Source organism: Rhamphochromis longiceps, linkage group LG3 (genome assembly GCF_057381845.1).
Source record: "Rhamphochromis longiceps isolate RC_006_pf linkage group LG3, R_longiceps_female_GT1.1, whole genome shotgun sequence".
Taxonomy (NCBI): Eukaryota; Metazoa; Chordata; class Actinopteri; order Cichliformes; family Cichlidae; genus Rhamphochromis; species Rhamphochromis longiceps.
Window position 1 is genome coordinate 41,827,093 of NC_140559.1, and position 16,601 is coordinate 41,843,693.

At 39.6% G+C, this 16,601-nt stretch overlaps 1 protein-coding gene across 2 annotated transcripts; it reads left to right on the plus strand.

Annotated features, from left to right (window-relative positions):
- Positions 1–4,866: 4,866 nt before the first annotated feature.
- Positions 4,867–15,457, plus strand: LOC146674725 (protein mono-ADP-ribosyltransferase PARP14-like). 2 transcript variants are annotated; one of them, XM_085398196.1, is made up of 14 exons: positions 4,867–5,114; positions 5,207–5,331; positions 7,343–8,857; positions 8,942–9,178; positions 9,555–9,779; positions 9,916–9,970; positions 10,132–10,278; positions 11,026–11,088; positions 11,173–11,349; positions 11,437–11,613; positions 11,730–12,359; positions 12,700–12,836; positions 13,794–13,974; positions 14,867–15,457. In XM_085398196.1, exons 1-14 carry the CDS (start codon positions 4,943–4,945, stop codon positions 15,151–15,153), a joined length of 4,128 nt encoding a protein of 1,375 aa, XP_085254322.1. In that variant the 5' UTR covers positions 4,867–4,942; the 3' UTR covers positions 15,154–15,457. The 2 variants fall into 2 exon arrangements, with proteins under 2 accessions (XP_085254322.1, XP_085254329.1); XM_085398203.1 differs by having other exon boundaries at positions 13,809–13,974.
- Positions 15,458–16,601: the final 1,144 nt, after the last annotated feature.

The following is a 16,601-nucleotide window of genomic DNA, read 5'->3' on the forward strand; positions in this document are numbered from 1 at the left end:
ATACCCTGAGTTAACGAAAACTCTGGGTTTTCGGTTTCACAAAGCGAGTTTAGATTAATTCTGAGTGAGTTACTATGACGACACACTCCGTGAAGCTAACCTGCCCCCTAGCAGGTTTACTTCAACTAACCCTGACCTTCTCCGCCTCTTTGTCAGAAACCTGACTGTAGGAAGTGTCAGACATGGCGTGCTCCTTCCTTGAAGAGCCAGTAGATGTTGAAGCACAAATTCTCCGCAGAGCTCTCCGCCGGGAGAGAGTGATTAGAGCGTGTTTGGACATTTTATCATTTCCTGATGATTTCCTGTGTGAACGTTACCGTTTTTCAGCACAATCTATCATTTATTTGAATAACATCCTCAGGCCTAATATTGCTCATGTGACACATCGCGGACATTCTCTCAGTTCTGTACATATTATTTGTATTGCACTTCGGTTTTTTGCAAACGGGAGCTTTCTATATAATATTGGTGACGCTGAGCATGTTTCCAAGGCTACCGTCTGTCGGGCAGTCAGGAATGTTACAGTTGCACTGAAACGTCTCCTGTACTCGTTTGTGGTGTTCCCCGGTCATAGACCCACAAGATTTATCAAAGAGGGATGCCACAAAATTGCAGGTATCAGGATGAACGAAACTTAATTCATGATGTGGTGATATTTGAACTACTACTTAAATTTTACATTTATTTTCAGGGTTCCCAGGCATGATTGGCTGTATAGATGGCACTCACATTCCAATCATTGCTCCTTCAGTAAATGAAGGAGACTATGTGAACAGGAAGTCTTTCCACAGCATTAATGTACAGGTACATAGCTCCCTGTAGCATTTCAAACTAACAAATGATTTCATTATAGTAATGGATGCTAATTTGTGTTCTCTGCACTGTGAAGATCATATATGATGCTGCCAACATTATCACAAATGTGGAAGCCAACTGCTCAGCCTCTGTGAGTGGTGGTGGTGGAGGACCCCCACCTGTTTTTCGGGCCTCCGCTTTTTTTCTGTTGGCTATAACGGGTCACATTTGAGCATACAGAGTAAGCAAATATGTACTTGTAATGTGCTCAGATAATTTCAATAAGTGCTTACAGAGGGGAAATTAATGTAGCCTCTAACTGCAATTGATTTACATAGGACAAACAGACCAAGCACTATGGCTCATAATACAATTACACCTTACCTGTTTGGACTATATTTTTATATTTCATTTTTACTTGCTGCCAGGAACGTTTGGGGCCTGTTGGGTTGCACCTGCGCTCACATCACATCGCAAAATAAAATGTATAAAATAAAAAATAAAATAAAATATAATAAAATAACGTGTTATATGGGTGGAAATCCCTAGATCAATGTTTAAATTAACACTCATGCATTGACTCTGTCGGCTATGTTTTGCCATGCATGCTCCCTTTCTTTTGCAGCTGAGGCTGTGTTACTATTTTTCCGCAAAATTTGCATGTTATCGGCATATGCTGCCATCAGAATTTCGGCCTCAAGCGCTGTAAAATACATTGACCGCGCCTTCTTTCCCTCCGTCTCCATGGTGACTCGCTTAATCTGTGCTCCACTAATCAGGGCTTTATGTATCCTCGTGCGCGCGCTTAACTTGGGGTTAAAGCAACTCCGGGTTGACTGAACTAATTGTTATCAGCCTTTCTGAAACCGAATATTCCGAGTTGGACAGTTCGGGGTTACTCAACCCTGAGTATCGTTTTTCACTCTGAGTTTTCTAAACCGGCTTCCTGAAATAGGGCCCAGATCTCTTGTTAAAACCTTATATATTGTGAGGTTGAAATTGTTAAATATTGTCATTGTGTTATTAAATTTGTAAGAATGATCAAAGACATTCTTCTGTTTCTGTTGACCTCCCCAGCCTGTATTTTATTATAGGCACATCCTATGTGAAGGTTCTGTTTTCTTGTTTAGTAAGCTTCCTGCTTTTATGACCCTTTTGTGGGCAGGAGGTCACACAAACGCACCCCCAAACACACACACACACACACATACATACAGATGGTCACACATACATGCATACACACACACACATACACACACATAGACACACGTGCTTACACGTGCACACACATACACACATAGTACCTTGTCTTTTAGAACCATAGGGGGGGGTTTACAGTGGGTGGTGCTTGTGTGTACTGTAACTGTTTCCAATAAAAGGCAGCAAGCAGAAGCTGGTTCTTCGAAGTGGTCTGACCGAGGGCAGGAGGGCTGCTCTAAGGTCCTTCTCTTGCGTCTTGCTTCCTTGTCGTTAATGGGAATAAGTCTCTAAACCAGCAGGGCCTGTGGAAGCATAGACCCAACATATATAACTGTGACTGCTCACCGAAGAGCATATTTTTATGAAAATCTTCTTCATGAGGTAAAAATTCATCATGAGCCAAAAAGAAGTCCAGCTGTCATATCCTGTATTCGTGAATCCCTCCCCAATCTGGTCAGCGATTTGCTGATGGTAAATATGTCTATTGCTGCACAAAATGAGCATTAGCAAACTTAAGCAAACAATTAACCATTACCACTAAACACAACAGCTGAAACTGGGCTATGCTATACATTAATGAAGCAGCTCAGCCATGGAAACCCATGCCATGACGCTCCCAGTGCACAGTTTTTGTGCTGATATTAATCTCAGTTGGGGTTTGGAGCCCTGCAGTTAATAGCTTTCAGGCACTATCAGCATATGTACTCGGCAGCCCCACTCTGTAGGTATACATGTTCTCACACTTTGTGGCTGAGGTGCTGTGGTTCCTAAATGTTTCCACTTTGAAAAAAAAACACCTCTTTGAGGTGATAGTGGAATTTGTACAAGTAAAGAAATGTCACAAACGAACCTGTTGGCATGGTGACATCCTGTCACAGCACCATGCTCACTTCAGTGGCCTCTTTAGAGCGACCCAAGAACTATTTCTTTCACAAATGTTTATAAAGACAGACTGCACAGCTAGGCATTTGATTTGTACACCTGTGGCAATGAGACTGAAAACGCCAGAATTTAAAGATTACGAGGTGCGGCCCAATTAAAGTGAATGTAAAGACAAAGACAGAAAAACAGACAAAACATAAAGTTCATGGTATTTCGTGTATAAAACCAGTCACTGCCAGTTCCACAGTCAGCAAAATGCTTTGAAGTTTCAGTCTAGCCTTAATTTGGACTAGTTTCAGCTCTACAAAAGGGAAGGTTATTTGGTTTTGCACTTCCTTTATAAAGAGGAAATGCAAAACCAAACCTTCTATATTACGACACGAGTCAGGACAGCCGTGAGTCCATCATAAAAAACTGATTCAATAGGAGCTTTTCTGGGAAACATGGTAATGTTAAAATACATTAAGAATCGATGTAACTGATGTAACAGAGTGAGATGAAAATAGAAGAGGCAGATTTTCCCAGCCCTTGTAGGCGGGGCTGCTGAAGCACCTTTGAATGGGAAGGACATATTTAAAGAGGCACAGATCACTGTTCATGTCGAGACAGTTCAACATATAATTTATGTCAGGTCTCTGGTCTTTCTGTCAATTTACACGTAAAATATGAGCATTTCAACAATGTTATTCAAACCATATGTTGAAAAAAACATGTCAATATTTGTTCATGCATAATAAACTAAGCTTACTTCAATTGAACTCTAAAGTTTGGGGTCTGAGCTTTAGATATTTGTAGATTACTACTTGAAACTACATGTGAGAATGTGGAAGAACCCTAAGACCAAGACAAAATCTATAAGTGTAAACAGGCATTCATGTGAAAATGAAAACACTTGATGACTTATAAGTAAATGCAGAGTTTAATAATGAAGTGAATGATGTGTAATTTCCTCAGCAGTGAATATTATGGCATTTTGAGTTTGTTTAGTAGCTGTGGCTTTATGAAAATTTCAGTGTTTTAAAAATGTATTAAATCAGTGATGCTTTTTTGCCCTGTGAATTTTAACATATACTGTTTTAGCTCTTAAAATAAACTATTTGAGAAAGAATAATCAAAGATACAGGTACAAAAACTGTGACTGATTTCCAGATTTGAGATTCATTCCTCTGACACTCAGGGCCGTGTGTGTCTGAACATCCTGAACATTTATTTATTTATTAAAGAATACACACATAACACCTACATAAATGCATTTTATCAGTACATCAGTACAAGCAATAATTGTGCTTTACTTCTTAAAACGGTTTGATAGTTTCTATAAACATTTTAAATAACATCTTTTCATTCACTGTATTAACAAATTAACATTTTAGAACTGGTTCTATTGCTATTATGTTTTGTTTTCTTTCACTCTGAAAGCCACTTCATGAATTAAACCGAAATGTCACATGAAGCAAAACATGAATAAAAACACCTTAAATGTAATTATTATTACGTTTCACTGCACTGACACAGTTTTGGGTCTATAATGACACCTAGTGGGTCGGTGTGGTAATATTACAGGATATAAGGAAGGTTTTACACGAAGGGATTCCTGTATGTTCAGGGTGTGCCCCGCCTCTACAGACCTATGGTAGCTGGGATAGGCTCCAGCTCCAGTGCGTCCAGATAGGGATAAGCGCAAGAGGACGAATGGATGGATGGATGGATGGGTTTATGTGAAATATATTTGCAGATCAGATGAAGCATAAAATAGGAACCCTAATTTGTTGTAAGCATAATTACTGGTAAAATGTCTTTCTCAAAATCATATTAAGACATAAATATAATTTAGAGTTATACTCTGACAGCTGACACACCTTTAAAGTACCTGCAGAGCAGGTGAGACGAGAAAAGCCCCTGAGAATTAAATGCGGACTTTTTCCATTGCTGGGTGTGGGAGTGTAAACACCAGGATGTGATACTTTAAAAGTGAAAGTGAAACAAAAACAGGCCGTGACAGAGCGACACAAACAAGTGTTAGACGGGCTGAAAGTTCTCATGTTAGTGTAGAATTGCAGATAAAATGGATGAATATCCGTATCCACTGTTTTTTGAAGCCACTGACTTTACAGACAGAGAGAAGGAGAAAGTGAGGAGATACTTTCAGAAAAGGCGAGACTCCGGGGGTGGCGACTGCGGAAATCTTGAAAAACTCGGAGGAAGAGTTTATAAAATCTGTTTCAAGTTAAAAGAGGGTAGGACAGTCGATCATTTGTAAAAAAAAAAATTTTAGATTTGTGTTTAAATTCAGGCTGTTTCAGTGACTCTGTTTATGGATGTTTTCCAGATCAAGACAGAGTTTTGCAGAGGAAGTTTCACACCATCACTCTTCCGAGTGGAGAAGTGCGGCTGACCGTGAGCCGGACAAGTTCACCACAGACCTCTGACCAGCCATCGACAAGCCAATCACTGGTACAGTTTACTGCTCTTTCAAACATGACTTTTGGTTACAGTAAAAACTGAGTGTCAGAATAATGTGGCCAAACTAGTTTAAGAGGAATGAGTTAGCCTCCGGGGGAAGTTGGACAGCTGAGGACAATATTGACAAAAAACAGATGATTATAAAATATTTCAAAGACACTGTAAGTACTGCAAAGAATACATTTTAAATAGTAAAACAGTCCTTTTTTAAAAAAAGATACACGATCATTAAATTTGACGTCAGGGACAAATATAGAGAACTATGTGTTTGCTCCACTTTTGCTGGGCCCTCTTTTTTATAGCTTTCATTTCATTGTGCCTCAGTGTTTTCAGTGGCTGACAGTTCTCAGGTTTCTTTCACTTCTGAGTCTTGCTGTTAATACAGAGTGTAAATATACAGTCTAGTTCAGCATTTTTTAAATAAGAAAGCCTTCCCTGAAAAATACATCATGTAGACGGCACAGTATGTAGATACAAATACAAAAACTTTATACACTATTTTGCATTTAAAGCCTTTGTAGATAAGGAAGAAACCAGTGCCATGTATGATACTCCATCTCCATACCATCAAAGATACTGTTTTTAAAAACATAGGTCATAAAAAGCCAGATGGTAACACTCTCACTGGACACTTTATTAGGTACACCTTGAGAGTAACAGGGAAGACTTCAGTGCTGCTCTAAATCTTTGCAGTTAATTTTTTATTATAATGTTGTGATGTTATTTGAGTTAATGTTTCCTTCCTATCAAGTCAAAGCAGTCTGGCCATCCTCTGACCTCTGACATCAAGAAGACGTTTTCATGCAGAGAATTGGATATTTTCTCTTTTTCATTCCATTCTCTGTAATCCCTGGAGATGGTTGTGTAGGAAAATCCCAGTAGATATATATATCTGAAATACAACAAAATATTAAATTCTTTGTGGAATCCATTGACACTGCATCCCGTTGGCACACAAATGAAATAATATTGTGTTCTAAATTATCACCAGTCATTGCATTCTACTTTCAGTTACATTGTGCACAATATCCTGTCCGTTTTAGAAACAGGGTTGTAGTATATTTCTGTTCTAACACAGTGTCAGAGTCAGATATAACAATCAAAAACAAAAACATATAAACAGATATTAATTTAATGTTTTTTTATCAACATAGGACTGTATGAATCTGTCCCGAATTCGACAAGTGGCACAAAAACAAACCAATGGAGGCCCCAGTAGAGTGCAATCAGATGAAGAGTTTATTAAGAACACACATGCAGGAAGAAGTAAACTCGAAGCAGTCTGGCCATTCTCCTCTGACCTCTGACATCAAGAAGACGTTTTCATGCAGAGAATTGGATATTTTCTCTTTTTCAGTCCATTCTCTGTAATCCCTAGAGATGGTTGTGTAGGAAAATCCCAGTAGAAATAAATCAAAGCAGCCCAAATTTATTTTTCATTCTGATGCTGAGTTCGAACTTCAGAAGATCCTCTTGACCATGTCTATATTGTTAATTGCGTGTGATTGGCTGATTATCCTTATGTATTAATACGCTTAAAGAGGTGTACCTAATATAGTGGCCAGAGTGAACAAAATATTAAATTCTTTGTGAAATCCATGGAGACTGCACTCTGCTAGCACACAGATAAAAAACCTTTAAATTATTCACCAATCATTGCATTCTGCTTTCCTTTACATTATACACAAATACCCAGACTGTTTTAGAAACAGGCCTGTAGCATATTTCTGTTCTAACACAGTGTCACACAGTGTGAATTGGGGCAACGGACTGGACATAGCAGAGATGGCACATATTGGATGGAGTATTAATAGATTTAAAGTAAAAAGAAATTTAAAAAAAACAGACATGGTAAAGATTACGTCAATTAGAGGTTTTGAATGACGGTTGTGATTCATTTTTGACTTACTGCCCAGGCCTATGTGGTACACTCCCACTGTTTACAATAAGTAGCCTATCGTATATCATAAATTGACAGATTTTTTTTCTTTCCTTCTTTCAGATCTCTAGAAACCCAAACATAAAGGGTCTTGAGAAGACTTTCAGGATAGATGTTTTCCTGATGTTTTTCCTGAGAGACAACTGTAAAGCATACAAATTTTTGGAAAAACAACTGTCTTCAATCGGCTGCACAGTGGAGCTAAATTTTGATGAAGAGGAGGTTTTGGTTAGAGGGGAGGTTGACAAGGGTCCAGGAGGAGGATTTGGTGGTGCTGCAGAGAAATGGGAGTGTCAAGTGGATCAGGTCTTCATTCGGCTCACCGAGACCTACCTCTGCTATCATGTGCTTGAGCCAAAACAGGTGAAAATAGTACTGCAGGACTCGGCCTTTAAGACAGATGATATCAAAGTTTACACAGAGAGTGGCTATGCTGTGGTTGTAGGAGAGGTTGATGCCATGAAGGAGAAGATTGCAATTCTGGAAAAAAGCCTACCCACCAAAAAGGAAGTGCCAATTGTGGAGAAGAACTTCAAGCTCATAGAAGAAGAGTTCAATCGAGAAATGCGTGCTAATTGTCCAGAGGTTGCAATCATCAGAGGTAGTGCCATGATCACTTTGGAGGGCCCTGACAAAGAGGTGCAGTCAGGAGCTACAAAACTGGTTGAACTGATTAAGAACGTAAAGGAGAAGAGCGTTAAGTTCCCTACAGCTCTGCTAACCTTCATGAAGACCAGTGATGCCATCCCAAAATACCAAACTCGCTTCCAGCAGAGCCTCAGAAACCCTGTTTTCTTTGAGGTGGGTGCAGATGTGGTTCTGTCCAGTTTGTCCTCTGATGCTCTGAATGAGGCCGAGGCAGCAGTAATGAGAGACCTTAAAGTGACCACTGTACAGCTGCAGGGTGCAATAGATCTCAACAGGTTGAAAGAAATTCTGATGAAAGCCAAGAACGAGGCCAACAGTAGAGAGTTCAGAGTGGACATCAGCTACATGCCAGGCGCCAGGGGAACCTCAACAACCAACGTCCAACTGGTGGGCTACAGTGAAAATGTGGCCAAGCTCAATGAAGTTCTTCATGACTTCCAGTTGAATCAAGTTTCAACTCAAGAAACCATCAATCTGCTTCATCCTGAAATGGTCGACTGTTTTAATAAAATCTTAGACTTGATTGGCATGAAGCAGACCAAGGTGACCTTACAAGCCTCACATTTTCCAAATCCTTGTGTGTTTGTGTCTGGTCCTCGATGTCATGTTCAGGAGGCCAAGGAGGCCCTAACATCAACTCTAGACAGTGTTGTAGTAGACACTTTGACTCTAGATGGACCAGGGGCTCAGCAGTACTTCCAGGAAGAGGGTAAAGTGACTAAAGAGCTGATAGAGAGCTCCTGTCACGTCATTATCCGAGATAAACAAACTGCAGCCATCCCAAATGTGCAAAGACCACGAAACACCAGCAGACTCAGCGACACACCTAGATCTCTCAGCTACAGCAGCAGCATGTACAGCACAGTTGGAAACTCTGCAATCAACAGAACAAACCTGAAGATCAAACTCAGCAGTTTAGAAAATGAACAGGTTTGATTATTTCCATTCAATTCTATTTCCCATAGTCTCAAAATAAAATATCAACATTCATGTTATTCAATATTATTTCTGCAGGCGGATGTTCTGGTGGTCCCCATGCTCAACAAGCAGCTGACTTCTACAAATATTGGCAACAGTTTGTTGGCCAAAGCTGGGAATGTATTAAAGTTAAAGTTTGATTCAGTCTTAGCCAGTTGTGCCCTCGCCCCTGGTGATGTTCAGCTGGTTGATGCACCTCCATCTCTGGGCTGCTCCAGGATTTTCTTCATTGAGTGCTTGCCTTGGGACGGAGTAAGAGGAAAGAGCGTTCAGGTAAAATTAAGGACTTTCATTAACACTTCTGGTGATGGAGAAGTGCTAATTCATATTTAATTTACCTTCAGAAAACCATTGAAATCCACTTTATAGCTGTACATAGATGAAAGTATTAATTGGAATAATCAGATGATATCTACGTGTATGTGCAAAAGTAGAATCGAGACAAAAAAATATACAATAAAATATTTCTTAATTTAATTGAAAAGCGAAAGCATTAATGTACCAACCAGATAACTGCAAGAGCAGTCTTATACAACCAAATTGAACTTTTTGTGCAGCCTCACTGTTTTCCATGTGTGCTCTGTTAGTTGCAGTGTGCAATCCAACAGTTTGAAAACATAGTTTAAAATATGTAACTTTTGATTTGCAGGCTCTTGGTAACGGTCTGAAGAGGTGTCTGGAGCTCTGTGCACAGCTGAATTTGGGTTCAGTGGCCATTCCAATCATTGGGCCAGGAATTGTTTTAAAATACCCACTGAGAGAAGCTATTCAAGTGTTGACTGACGTCATTCACCAGTTTGGATTATCTGCATCCTCTGGATCTCTTACAAACATCCACATTGTCATTAAACCTGGTTACCCTGATTCTGAGGCGGTCAGTGTCAATCGATATGTCCTGATCTGATATGCATATCATACTTTATTTATAAAACACTTTAAAAAACAAGAACAGGGCTGTCCTGACCAGACATCAATTATTTATGTTGTTATTCTTGTGTTTTTATTTACAGTGCTACCACGATGTCTACAAACAGCTCAGCTTAAATATGAACCAGGGAGGCCAAGGTAAACTAGCACTACTCAGACTGTCTTTATTATGTGACATTAATGAATAGTGAGCAGATAAAAAGCATTCAGCCTGTGTCATATTTTACCATATTCATCAGCACCCTCAGTATCAGAATAAATTTCAGACAAAATCTAATGTGTGGTGTTCTTCATCTCAGCAATCTTCAGGTCCCTCACCAGCGACCTAGATGACATCATCATAACAGTGGGAAGTGGAGTTAAACTACATGTGGTGTTTGGTGACATCACTAATGAGACTACAGATGCTGTGGTGAACACAACAGACTTCCAAAATTTTAACCTTGGTAGGTGAAACCGAGGATGCATATAAAGGCAGGAAGGCGGAGTGAGCAGGAGGCCCATGATGTAACTTTGAAGTTATTTTTAACCACAATGGTAGCATAGCTCTCTATGGATGACAAAGGAAAACAGCTCTTCATGAAAATCTGCACAGATATAGGGATACCCATATGATTGTAATCTTTGAAGTTTTCATCTAGCATTATTAACAAGCCTCTTGGATTAGCTAAAAACCTCACTATATACTTATGAAGAGCATAACTGACAGTTTGACATTTTGTGATGCATATGGAGCTGCAACACTAGATAATTTGTTGTATTTTGGATCTCATACCTATCATGATTATAGTTTCACATAGTGAAATAAAGTGCATATTACGCATAATATGCACATTAGTCTTAGTGGATGGCAATCCAAAACTCTGAGGCACAGGCGATGGAAAGCAATCAGATGATCAAACTATAACAAAGACAAGTGAGTCAATAAAAGCCTGGCAGGGAACAGAGGTGACGTGGTGAACTGGTATACTGCCTGTGGTGTCAACCTGGCATGAGAAATGTTTGATCTCCAGCCAAGCAGGTTTGGCAGGGATTAACCTTTGACTTACCTGTGAGTACCATTTCCCATAAATGCATTTAGATTGATTAGGGGAAATAGGGTTGATGACTCACTGTATGCTTCACAAGCTTTCCTTCACGGACAGATTATAAGTTCTTTAATATATATTTTTCTGATTTTTCGTCATCTACAGATGGAGTATGCAAAGACATCTTAACTGTAGCTGGACCAGAGGTGGAAGCTAAACTGAAAGCAGGTGAGAAAAAGAGAAGCTGCTACTTACCTTCTCATCTTACTTATCTGACTCTCACTCATGCTTCCTGTGTCACTTTCTGTGCAGCAAAAGTGAATCGAGGAGAAATTTATGTGACCCAGTCTGGAAACTTCCCCTGTAAAGCTATTTTTCATGTATGTGGAGAAAAGGATCAAGCTCTCATTGAACAACTTGTGTGTGATATCATTGCCTATTGTGAATGCTATAAATACAGTTCAGTGGCAATTCCTGCCATCTGTGCTGGTAAGTATTTTTTTTGGGCATTTCTATTCATTCAGTTTGTTGTGAAACACAAACACACACACCTAAATGCAAGTGGTGTTTTTTCAGGAGCTGGAGGGTTGAATCCTGCGATTGTAGCAGGAGCCATTCTTCAAGGGATCAAGGCTTCTGCATCATCTATGAACAGCCTCACCAACATCCGTCTCACCCTGATTAAGATCGATGTCTTCTTGGCTTTTAAAGAGAAAGCGATGCAGATGTATTCCTCAGCTGTCATCAACAGAGGTGACAGAAATATTCACAAACTGACATCTTATGTGCAATTGAATTTTAAAACGAATTTGAAAATAAAAACTGATTACAAATTTATTTTACTGAAATTTTTTACTGATTTGTTCTAGTACTTCCAGTACTTCCAGTACTTCCAGTTCAAGTACAGCAACAACAGCCTCCTCATTCTGTGAGTGCATACCTCAGCAGTCTCCAAATCAGCTCTACAAGTCAGCAGTCTGTCTTCACGTTCCTGGGTCTTTCCAAAAAAGACGTTGATGATGCCATGGAAAAGCTGAAGCATCAATATCACACACAGTGCTCCAGTAACACCTTCTTAAAGGAGGAACTGGAACCCCTCGACCAGGACGGCATGATGGAGCTGAAGGAGCTGGTGGAGTCTGAGGGTTTATTCATGCAAACTGATCAGTCTGGCTCTCTAACAGTGAGTGGGTTGAAAGACGGGGTCACCCGCGTGATGCAGAAAATGAATCAGTGTCAGTTAATGGGTCTTGCTAATGAGGTGAGAGTCAGGGTGGAGGAGGATTTGTACCTCCGAGTTGTTTGGTGCATCCTGGCACATAACGGAAACTGGGAAAGACTTCCCAGAACAGCCAATCACCAACTGGAAAACAACGAATTAACAGAAGGAATAAAAGACGCACAGGGACTCGTATGGGAGGTTAATCTACAGACAATGATGGCCACACAGCAACTGAGCAGACAGGCGATGAAGCTAAAGCGACTTGAGAATCTGAGAGGTGAGAAGAAAGAAACTAAAAAACTACTTGTAGTAAAGAAGGTTGCAAAAGTCATTGTGAAACATGAAAGCAACAATAAACTGTTCACTTTTAAACAAAAAGTATGAAAATCCTAGATCAGCTGATAAGGTTGGATCATGTTGATTTAACAGGAGTGTTATAATATTGTCAGACGGGCTCCATTGCAAGTTTTGGTTGTATTCATTCATGATACTATTAAAATCTTTTTTTCTTTTTACGTGCTTCATTAAAGATTTGCAGTAAATAGCAAAATAAAACTCAACATAGGCTCTAGGTGTCTTCTCATGTGGTATATGCTATATATGCTTGTCTCTTTCAGACTTTACTTACCCTCTGTACTGGGACAGCATGGCTGCTAATGAGAGCTTGAAGGTCGTTACACTGGAGCCTTCCTCTGCAGAGTATCGGGCAGTGAAGGAGGCCTTCAAACGAACTGTTGCCAAAACTGTGATGAAGGTGGGTGGCTGTCCTTTGTGTAAGGGAACATTTCAGTTTCTATTTATATTACCTGTCTTATAATATGAATGCTGCTTTGTCGCTACTTTATTCTTCTTTAGTCAATAGAACAGTTTATTTATTTTGATTCACTAAATATAACAGTTGTTTATTCAATTCTTTGGCTTTTTTTGTTTTGTTTTTTGACTATTAGCAAAAAACAAAATCCTGCAATGGCAATGTCATCGAAAACATGATTTTGCTTATGCGTCCACGTATTGTTATGGTTGTTTTTGCTATTGGGGCTTAACACTAAATAATCATAATCAGTAACAACATGTTAAAAGGGGGTTTGTCAAGGTCTGGCTGTGTGGCAAGCAGAGGTTGGACCCAAATGCAGCACTCCAGAGACGAAACATGAACTTATGCAGCTTTATTGCTGAGAACTACAAACTGAAAGTACAAAACAAAACTCCTGGAATGGTAACTAAGCAGCGTGGCAACATGAAGTAAACTGCACATGGGGGGTACATGGCAGTAGGACATGAAGACTGACAACATGACGAGAAACGGAGACAAACTGTGGAACAGACTTAGTGTTTGAGTTCCTCACTAAGTCTGTTCCACAGCTTCACTCCCACATTCAGTGATATGAAAACTTCTTTTATCAGTAACAAAACACATTTATATAGAAAAGGGAAGAATAAAATAATATTAAAATTTAATTCCAAATCAGTCAATGTCACATTTTACAAATAAATTCATTTCCTCTTTTAAAAGATGATTCATTTAATTAAATTGTGTTTATTTATTTCAGCATTCATTTGGGATTTTAGGAGGATTTTACTTTCAATCCACCATTGAAACTATGCCATCACTATGATGACATACTTTGAACTACCCCTCAGATGTAATTAATATCCTGGATTATCTTGTTAGGCAGCTCTTTAATCCTTTGTCCTTCTTCTCTCATGTCAGATTGAGCGTTTGCAGAACGTTCACCTGCGGCGCACCTATGAAGCACAGAGGAAGCACATTTCTGATAAGAACGCACAGGAGGGAGGAGCAGGGGAGAAACTTCTGTACCACGGGACGACCCAGGAAAATTGCGACTCCATAGTGAAAACTGGATTCAACAGGAGCTTTGCTGGACAAAATGGTAATAATCTTTTTATAGAGTCCACATTTACTGAACCAAAACTTTGTGTTATAAATGGTTCTTTACTTCTTATATTCTTTATATTCCTTAATGGAAAGATTGGTGTTCTTTATGGTTTTAGAGTTTTAAAGCTTGTTATAAAGCAGCTCTTCTCTGGATGATTATGCCTCCACCTGCTTTGGTAGATATCTAGAACTCTGTGAAAATAGAATAGTGCTTGACTTCTAAGCATAGAGACTACATCCCTGGGTCGTCTGAAATCAGCAGCCCATGAGTTAACAGCCAAATGCGTTAAACGATTTTGCACCTTAGAGTCATTCAGTCAACAATGAACGTCTCTGTTCTAGAAAGTCAAATGCTCAAAATTATACAATGCTGGGTCAATAGGACAATAAAAAATGGCTAAAAGAAGACAAGAAAAGTGCTACAATAGCCCAAAGTCAAATGTTGTGGTGGGACCTGAAGAGCAGCGGTCCCCAACCGTTTTTGCACCATGGATCAGTTTATGTCCAACAGAATTTTCACGGACCGGCCTTTAAGGTGTTGCAGATATGTACAACAAAATAAAACCAGTACCGGTACCAAAAAAAAAAAAAAGATTTATTCATAACACAAGGGACAAGACCCAGGGACACTGAGTTAACAATAAAAACGAGGCCTAGTAGAGTAACGGCACTTGATTTCTTAAAGACATGTTTTTATGTTCCTGTATGCACTAATAAAACATGCTGCAATCCACTGCATGGTTAAAATCTTGAACACCTGGTGAAAGATATGAAATAAACAGTACTTGTAACAAAGGCAGGGTTAGTGAACTAGTAACTAGTTCTGTGTCACTACAGTGTAAATACAATCATCTGTTGTTAATTTCCTTTTCTCTTTTCACCCTCAGCAACTGCATACGGTCTTGGGACCTACTTTGCTGTAAATGCCAACTACTCGGCTCAACCCACCTACTCCAAACCAGCTGCTGATGGTTCTCAGTTAATGTTCGTCGCCCGAGTCCTCACAGGTGTCTTCGCTCAGGGCCAAGCTACCATGAAGGTGCCTCCACCTCGAAACACCCAGCAGCCTCATGACCGCTATGACAGTGTGGTAGACAAAATGGATAACCCCAGCATGTATGTTGTGTTTCATGACAACCAAGCGTACCCTGATTACCTCATCACATTCAAGTGAGAGTAAAGGAAAAGTGTTTTCCACTGTTTATAAATGAAAGTGTCTGACAAATCAATTATGAATAATATAAAAGTTACAAATTGAATTGTCACTGTCACCGACCTAGCTAAACAGCAGCTGCTTCAAATGAAATTAAAAGTTACATATATGTACATAAACACTGGAAACATGTTACACAATTATGCAGGTTTTAATCTTTTATTTGGTTGATCTTCTTACATCTTCACCTTGCCAAGTGTAAAGTGCTTTGAATACATCTAATTAATCTGAGAACATGGCACAATACCCTAATAAAGATTTACTGACTGACAATGGTCCATTCTTGAGAAATTAGAGGTGGGTAATCAACAGCAGACTTCCTGTTTAAACCCCCAAGCTGAGGATTTTGGCAGTTATCTTAGTTTATATTTTATTTATTTATTTATTTATTTATTTTAATAAAACCAGACCATACCAAGACAGTGTTGGACCTGACTGAGAATCTCAGGGACACGAGCTCTAATTTACACCTTTGTTATTGTCTATCTTACTCTAAATGGGAAATGAACACGTTGAACTAGGCCAGGGGTCAGCAACCTTTTACACCCAAAGAGCCATTTGGACCCGGTTTCCAAGCAAAAGAAAACACTGGGAGCCGCAAATACTTTTTGACATCTAAAATGAAGATAACACTGTATATATTGTTTTTTACTTTTATGCTTTGTGTGAACGACTAAGGTGTGTTGCTTATGAAATCCATGAAGTGCTACAGAGAAACTTACATGTTATTTATGTAATGAACACATTTTGAACTCTTAAAGAAATATAACAAAAGGAAAGACACCCAGCTGAACTAAAATGATCCATGTAGCAAACAGAAACTGTGGTGAGCCGCCAGCCTTATATCACCTTTGGGCTTTTGGAGCCTTGACCTGACTTTTAAAAAATAATTGGAAAAAAAGCACTATGCTGCAAAAAAAAAAAAAGAAAATTGATATTTGCAAAATTCTGCCTAAATATGTATTTTACCTGGTTAATGTGTGTGGCGGGGCGTGGTCTGAAGCGCTGCTGCAGGGGAGGCGGACGCACCTGAGCGGCACCCGCAATCACGCCTCGCCGCCTTAACGTCTGTGCTCTCTATGCTGTTGTTGGTGTGTGTCGGGCTGTGAGCTGAAAAGCTACAGCCGGCTGTATGCGTACAGCAACCGTGTGTGAAAAGTGGTCAATAAAGAGAAGCTGTAACGCGTGTTCATGGAAACATCGTCAGGTCTGCCGTGATATGTTTACAATGGGACTTCTGCTCCTGAACCTCTGCGCACAGCGTCTGCAAATCAGGGCTTTCATCTTTACGCAGGACTGTAAGCTGTCATCTGTGAGGCGTGAGCGGTGTTTGTTTTTAACATAGTTCAGGGAGGAGAATAGCTGCTGACATAATGTGGATCCGAAGATCCATAACTGGCCTACCTGGG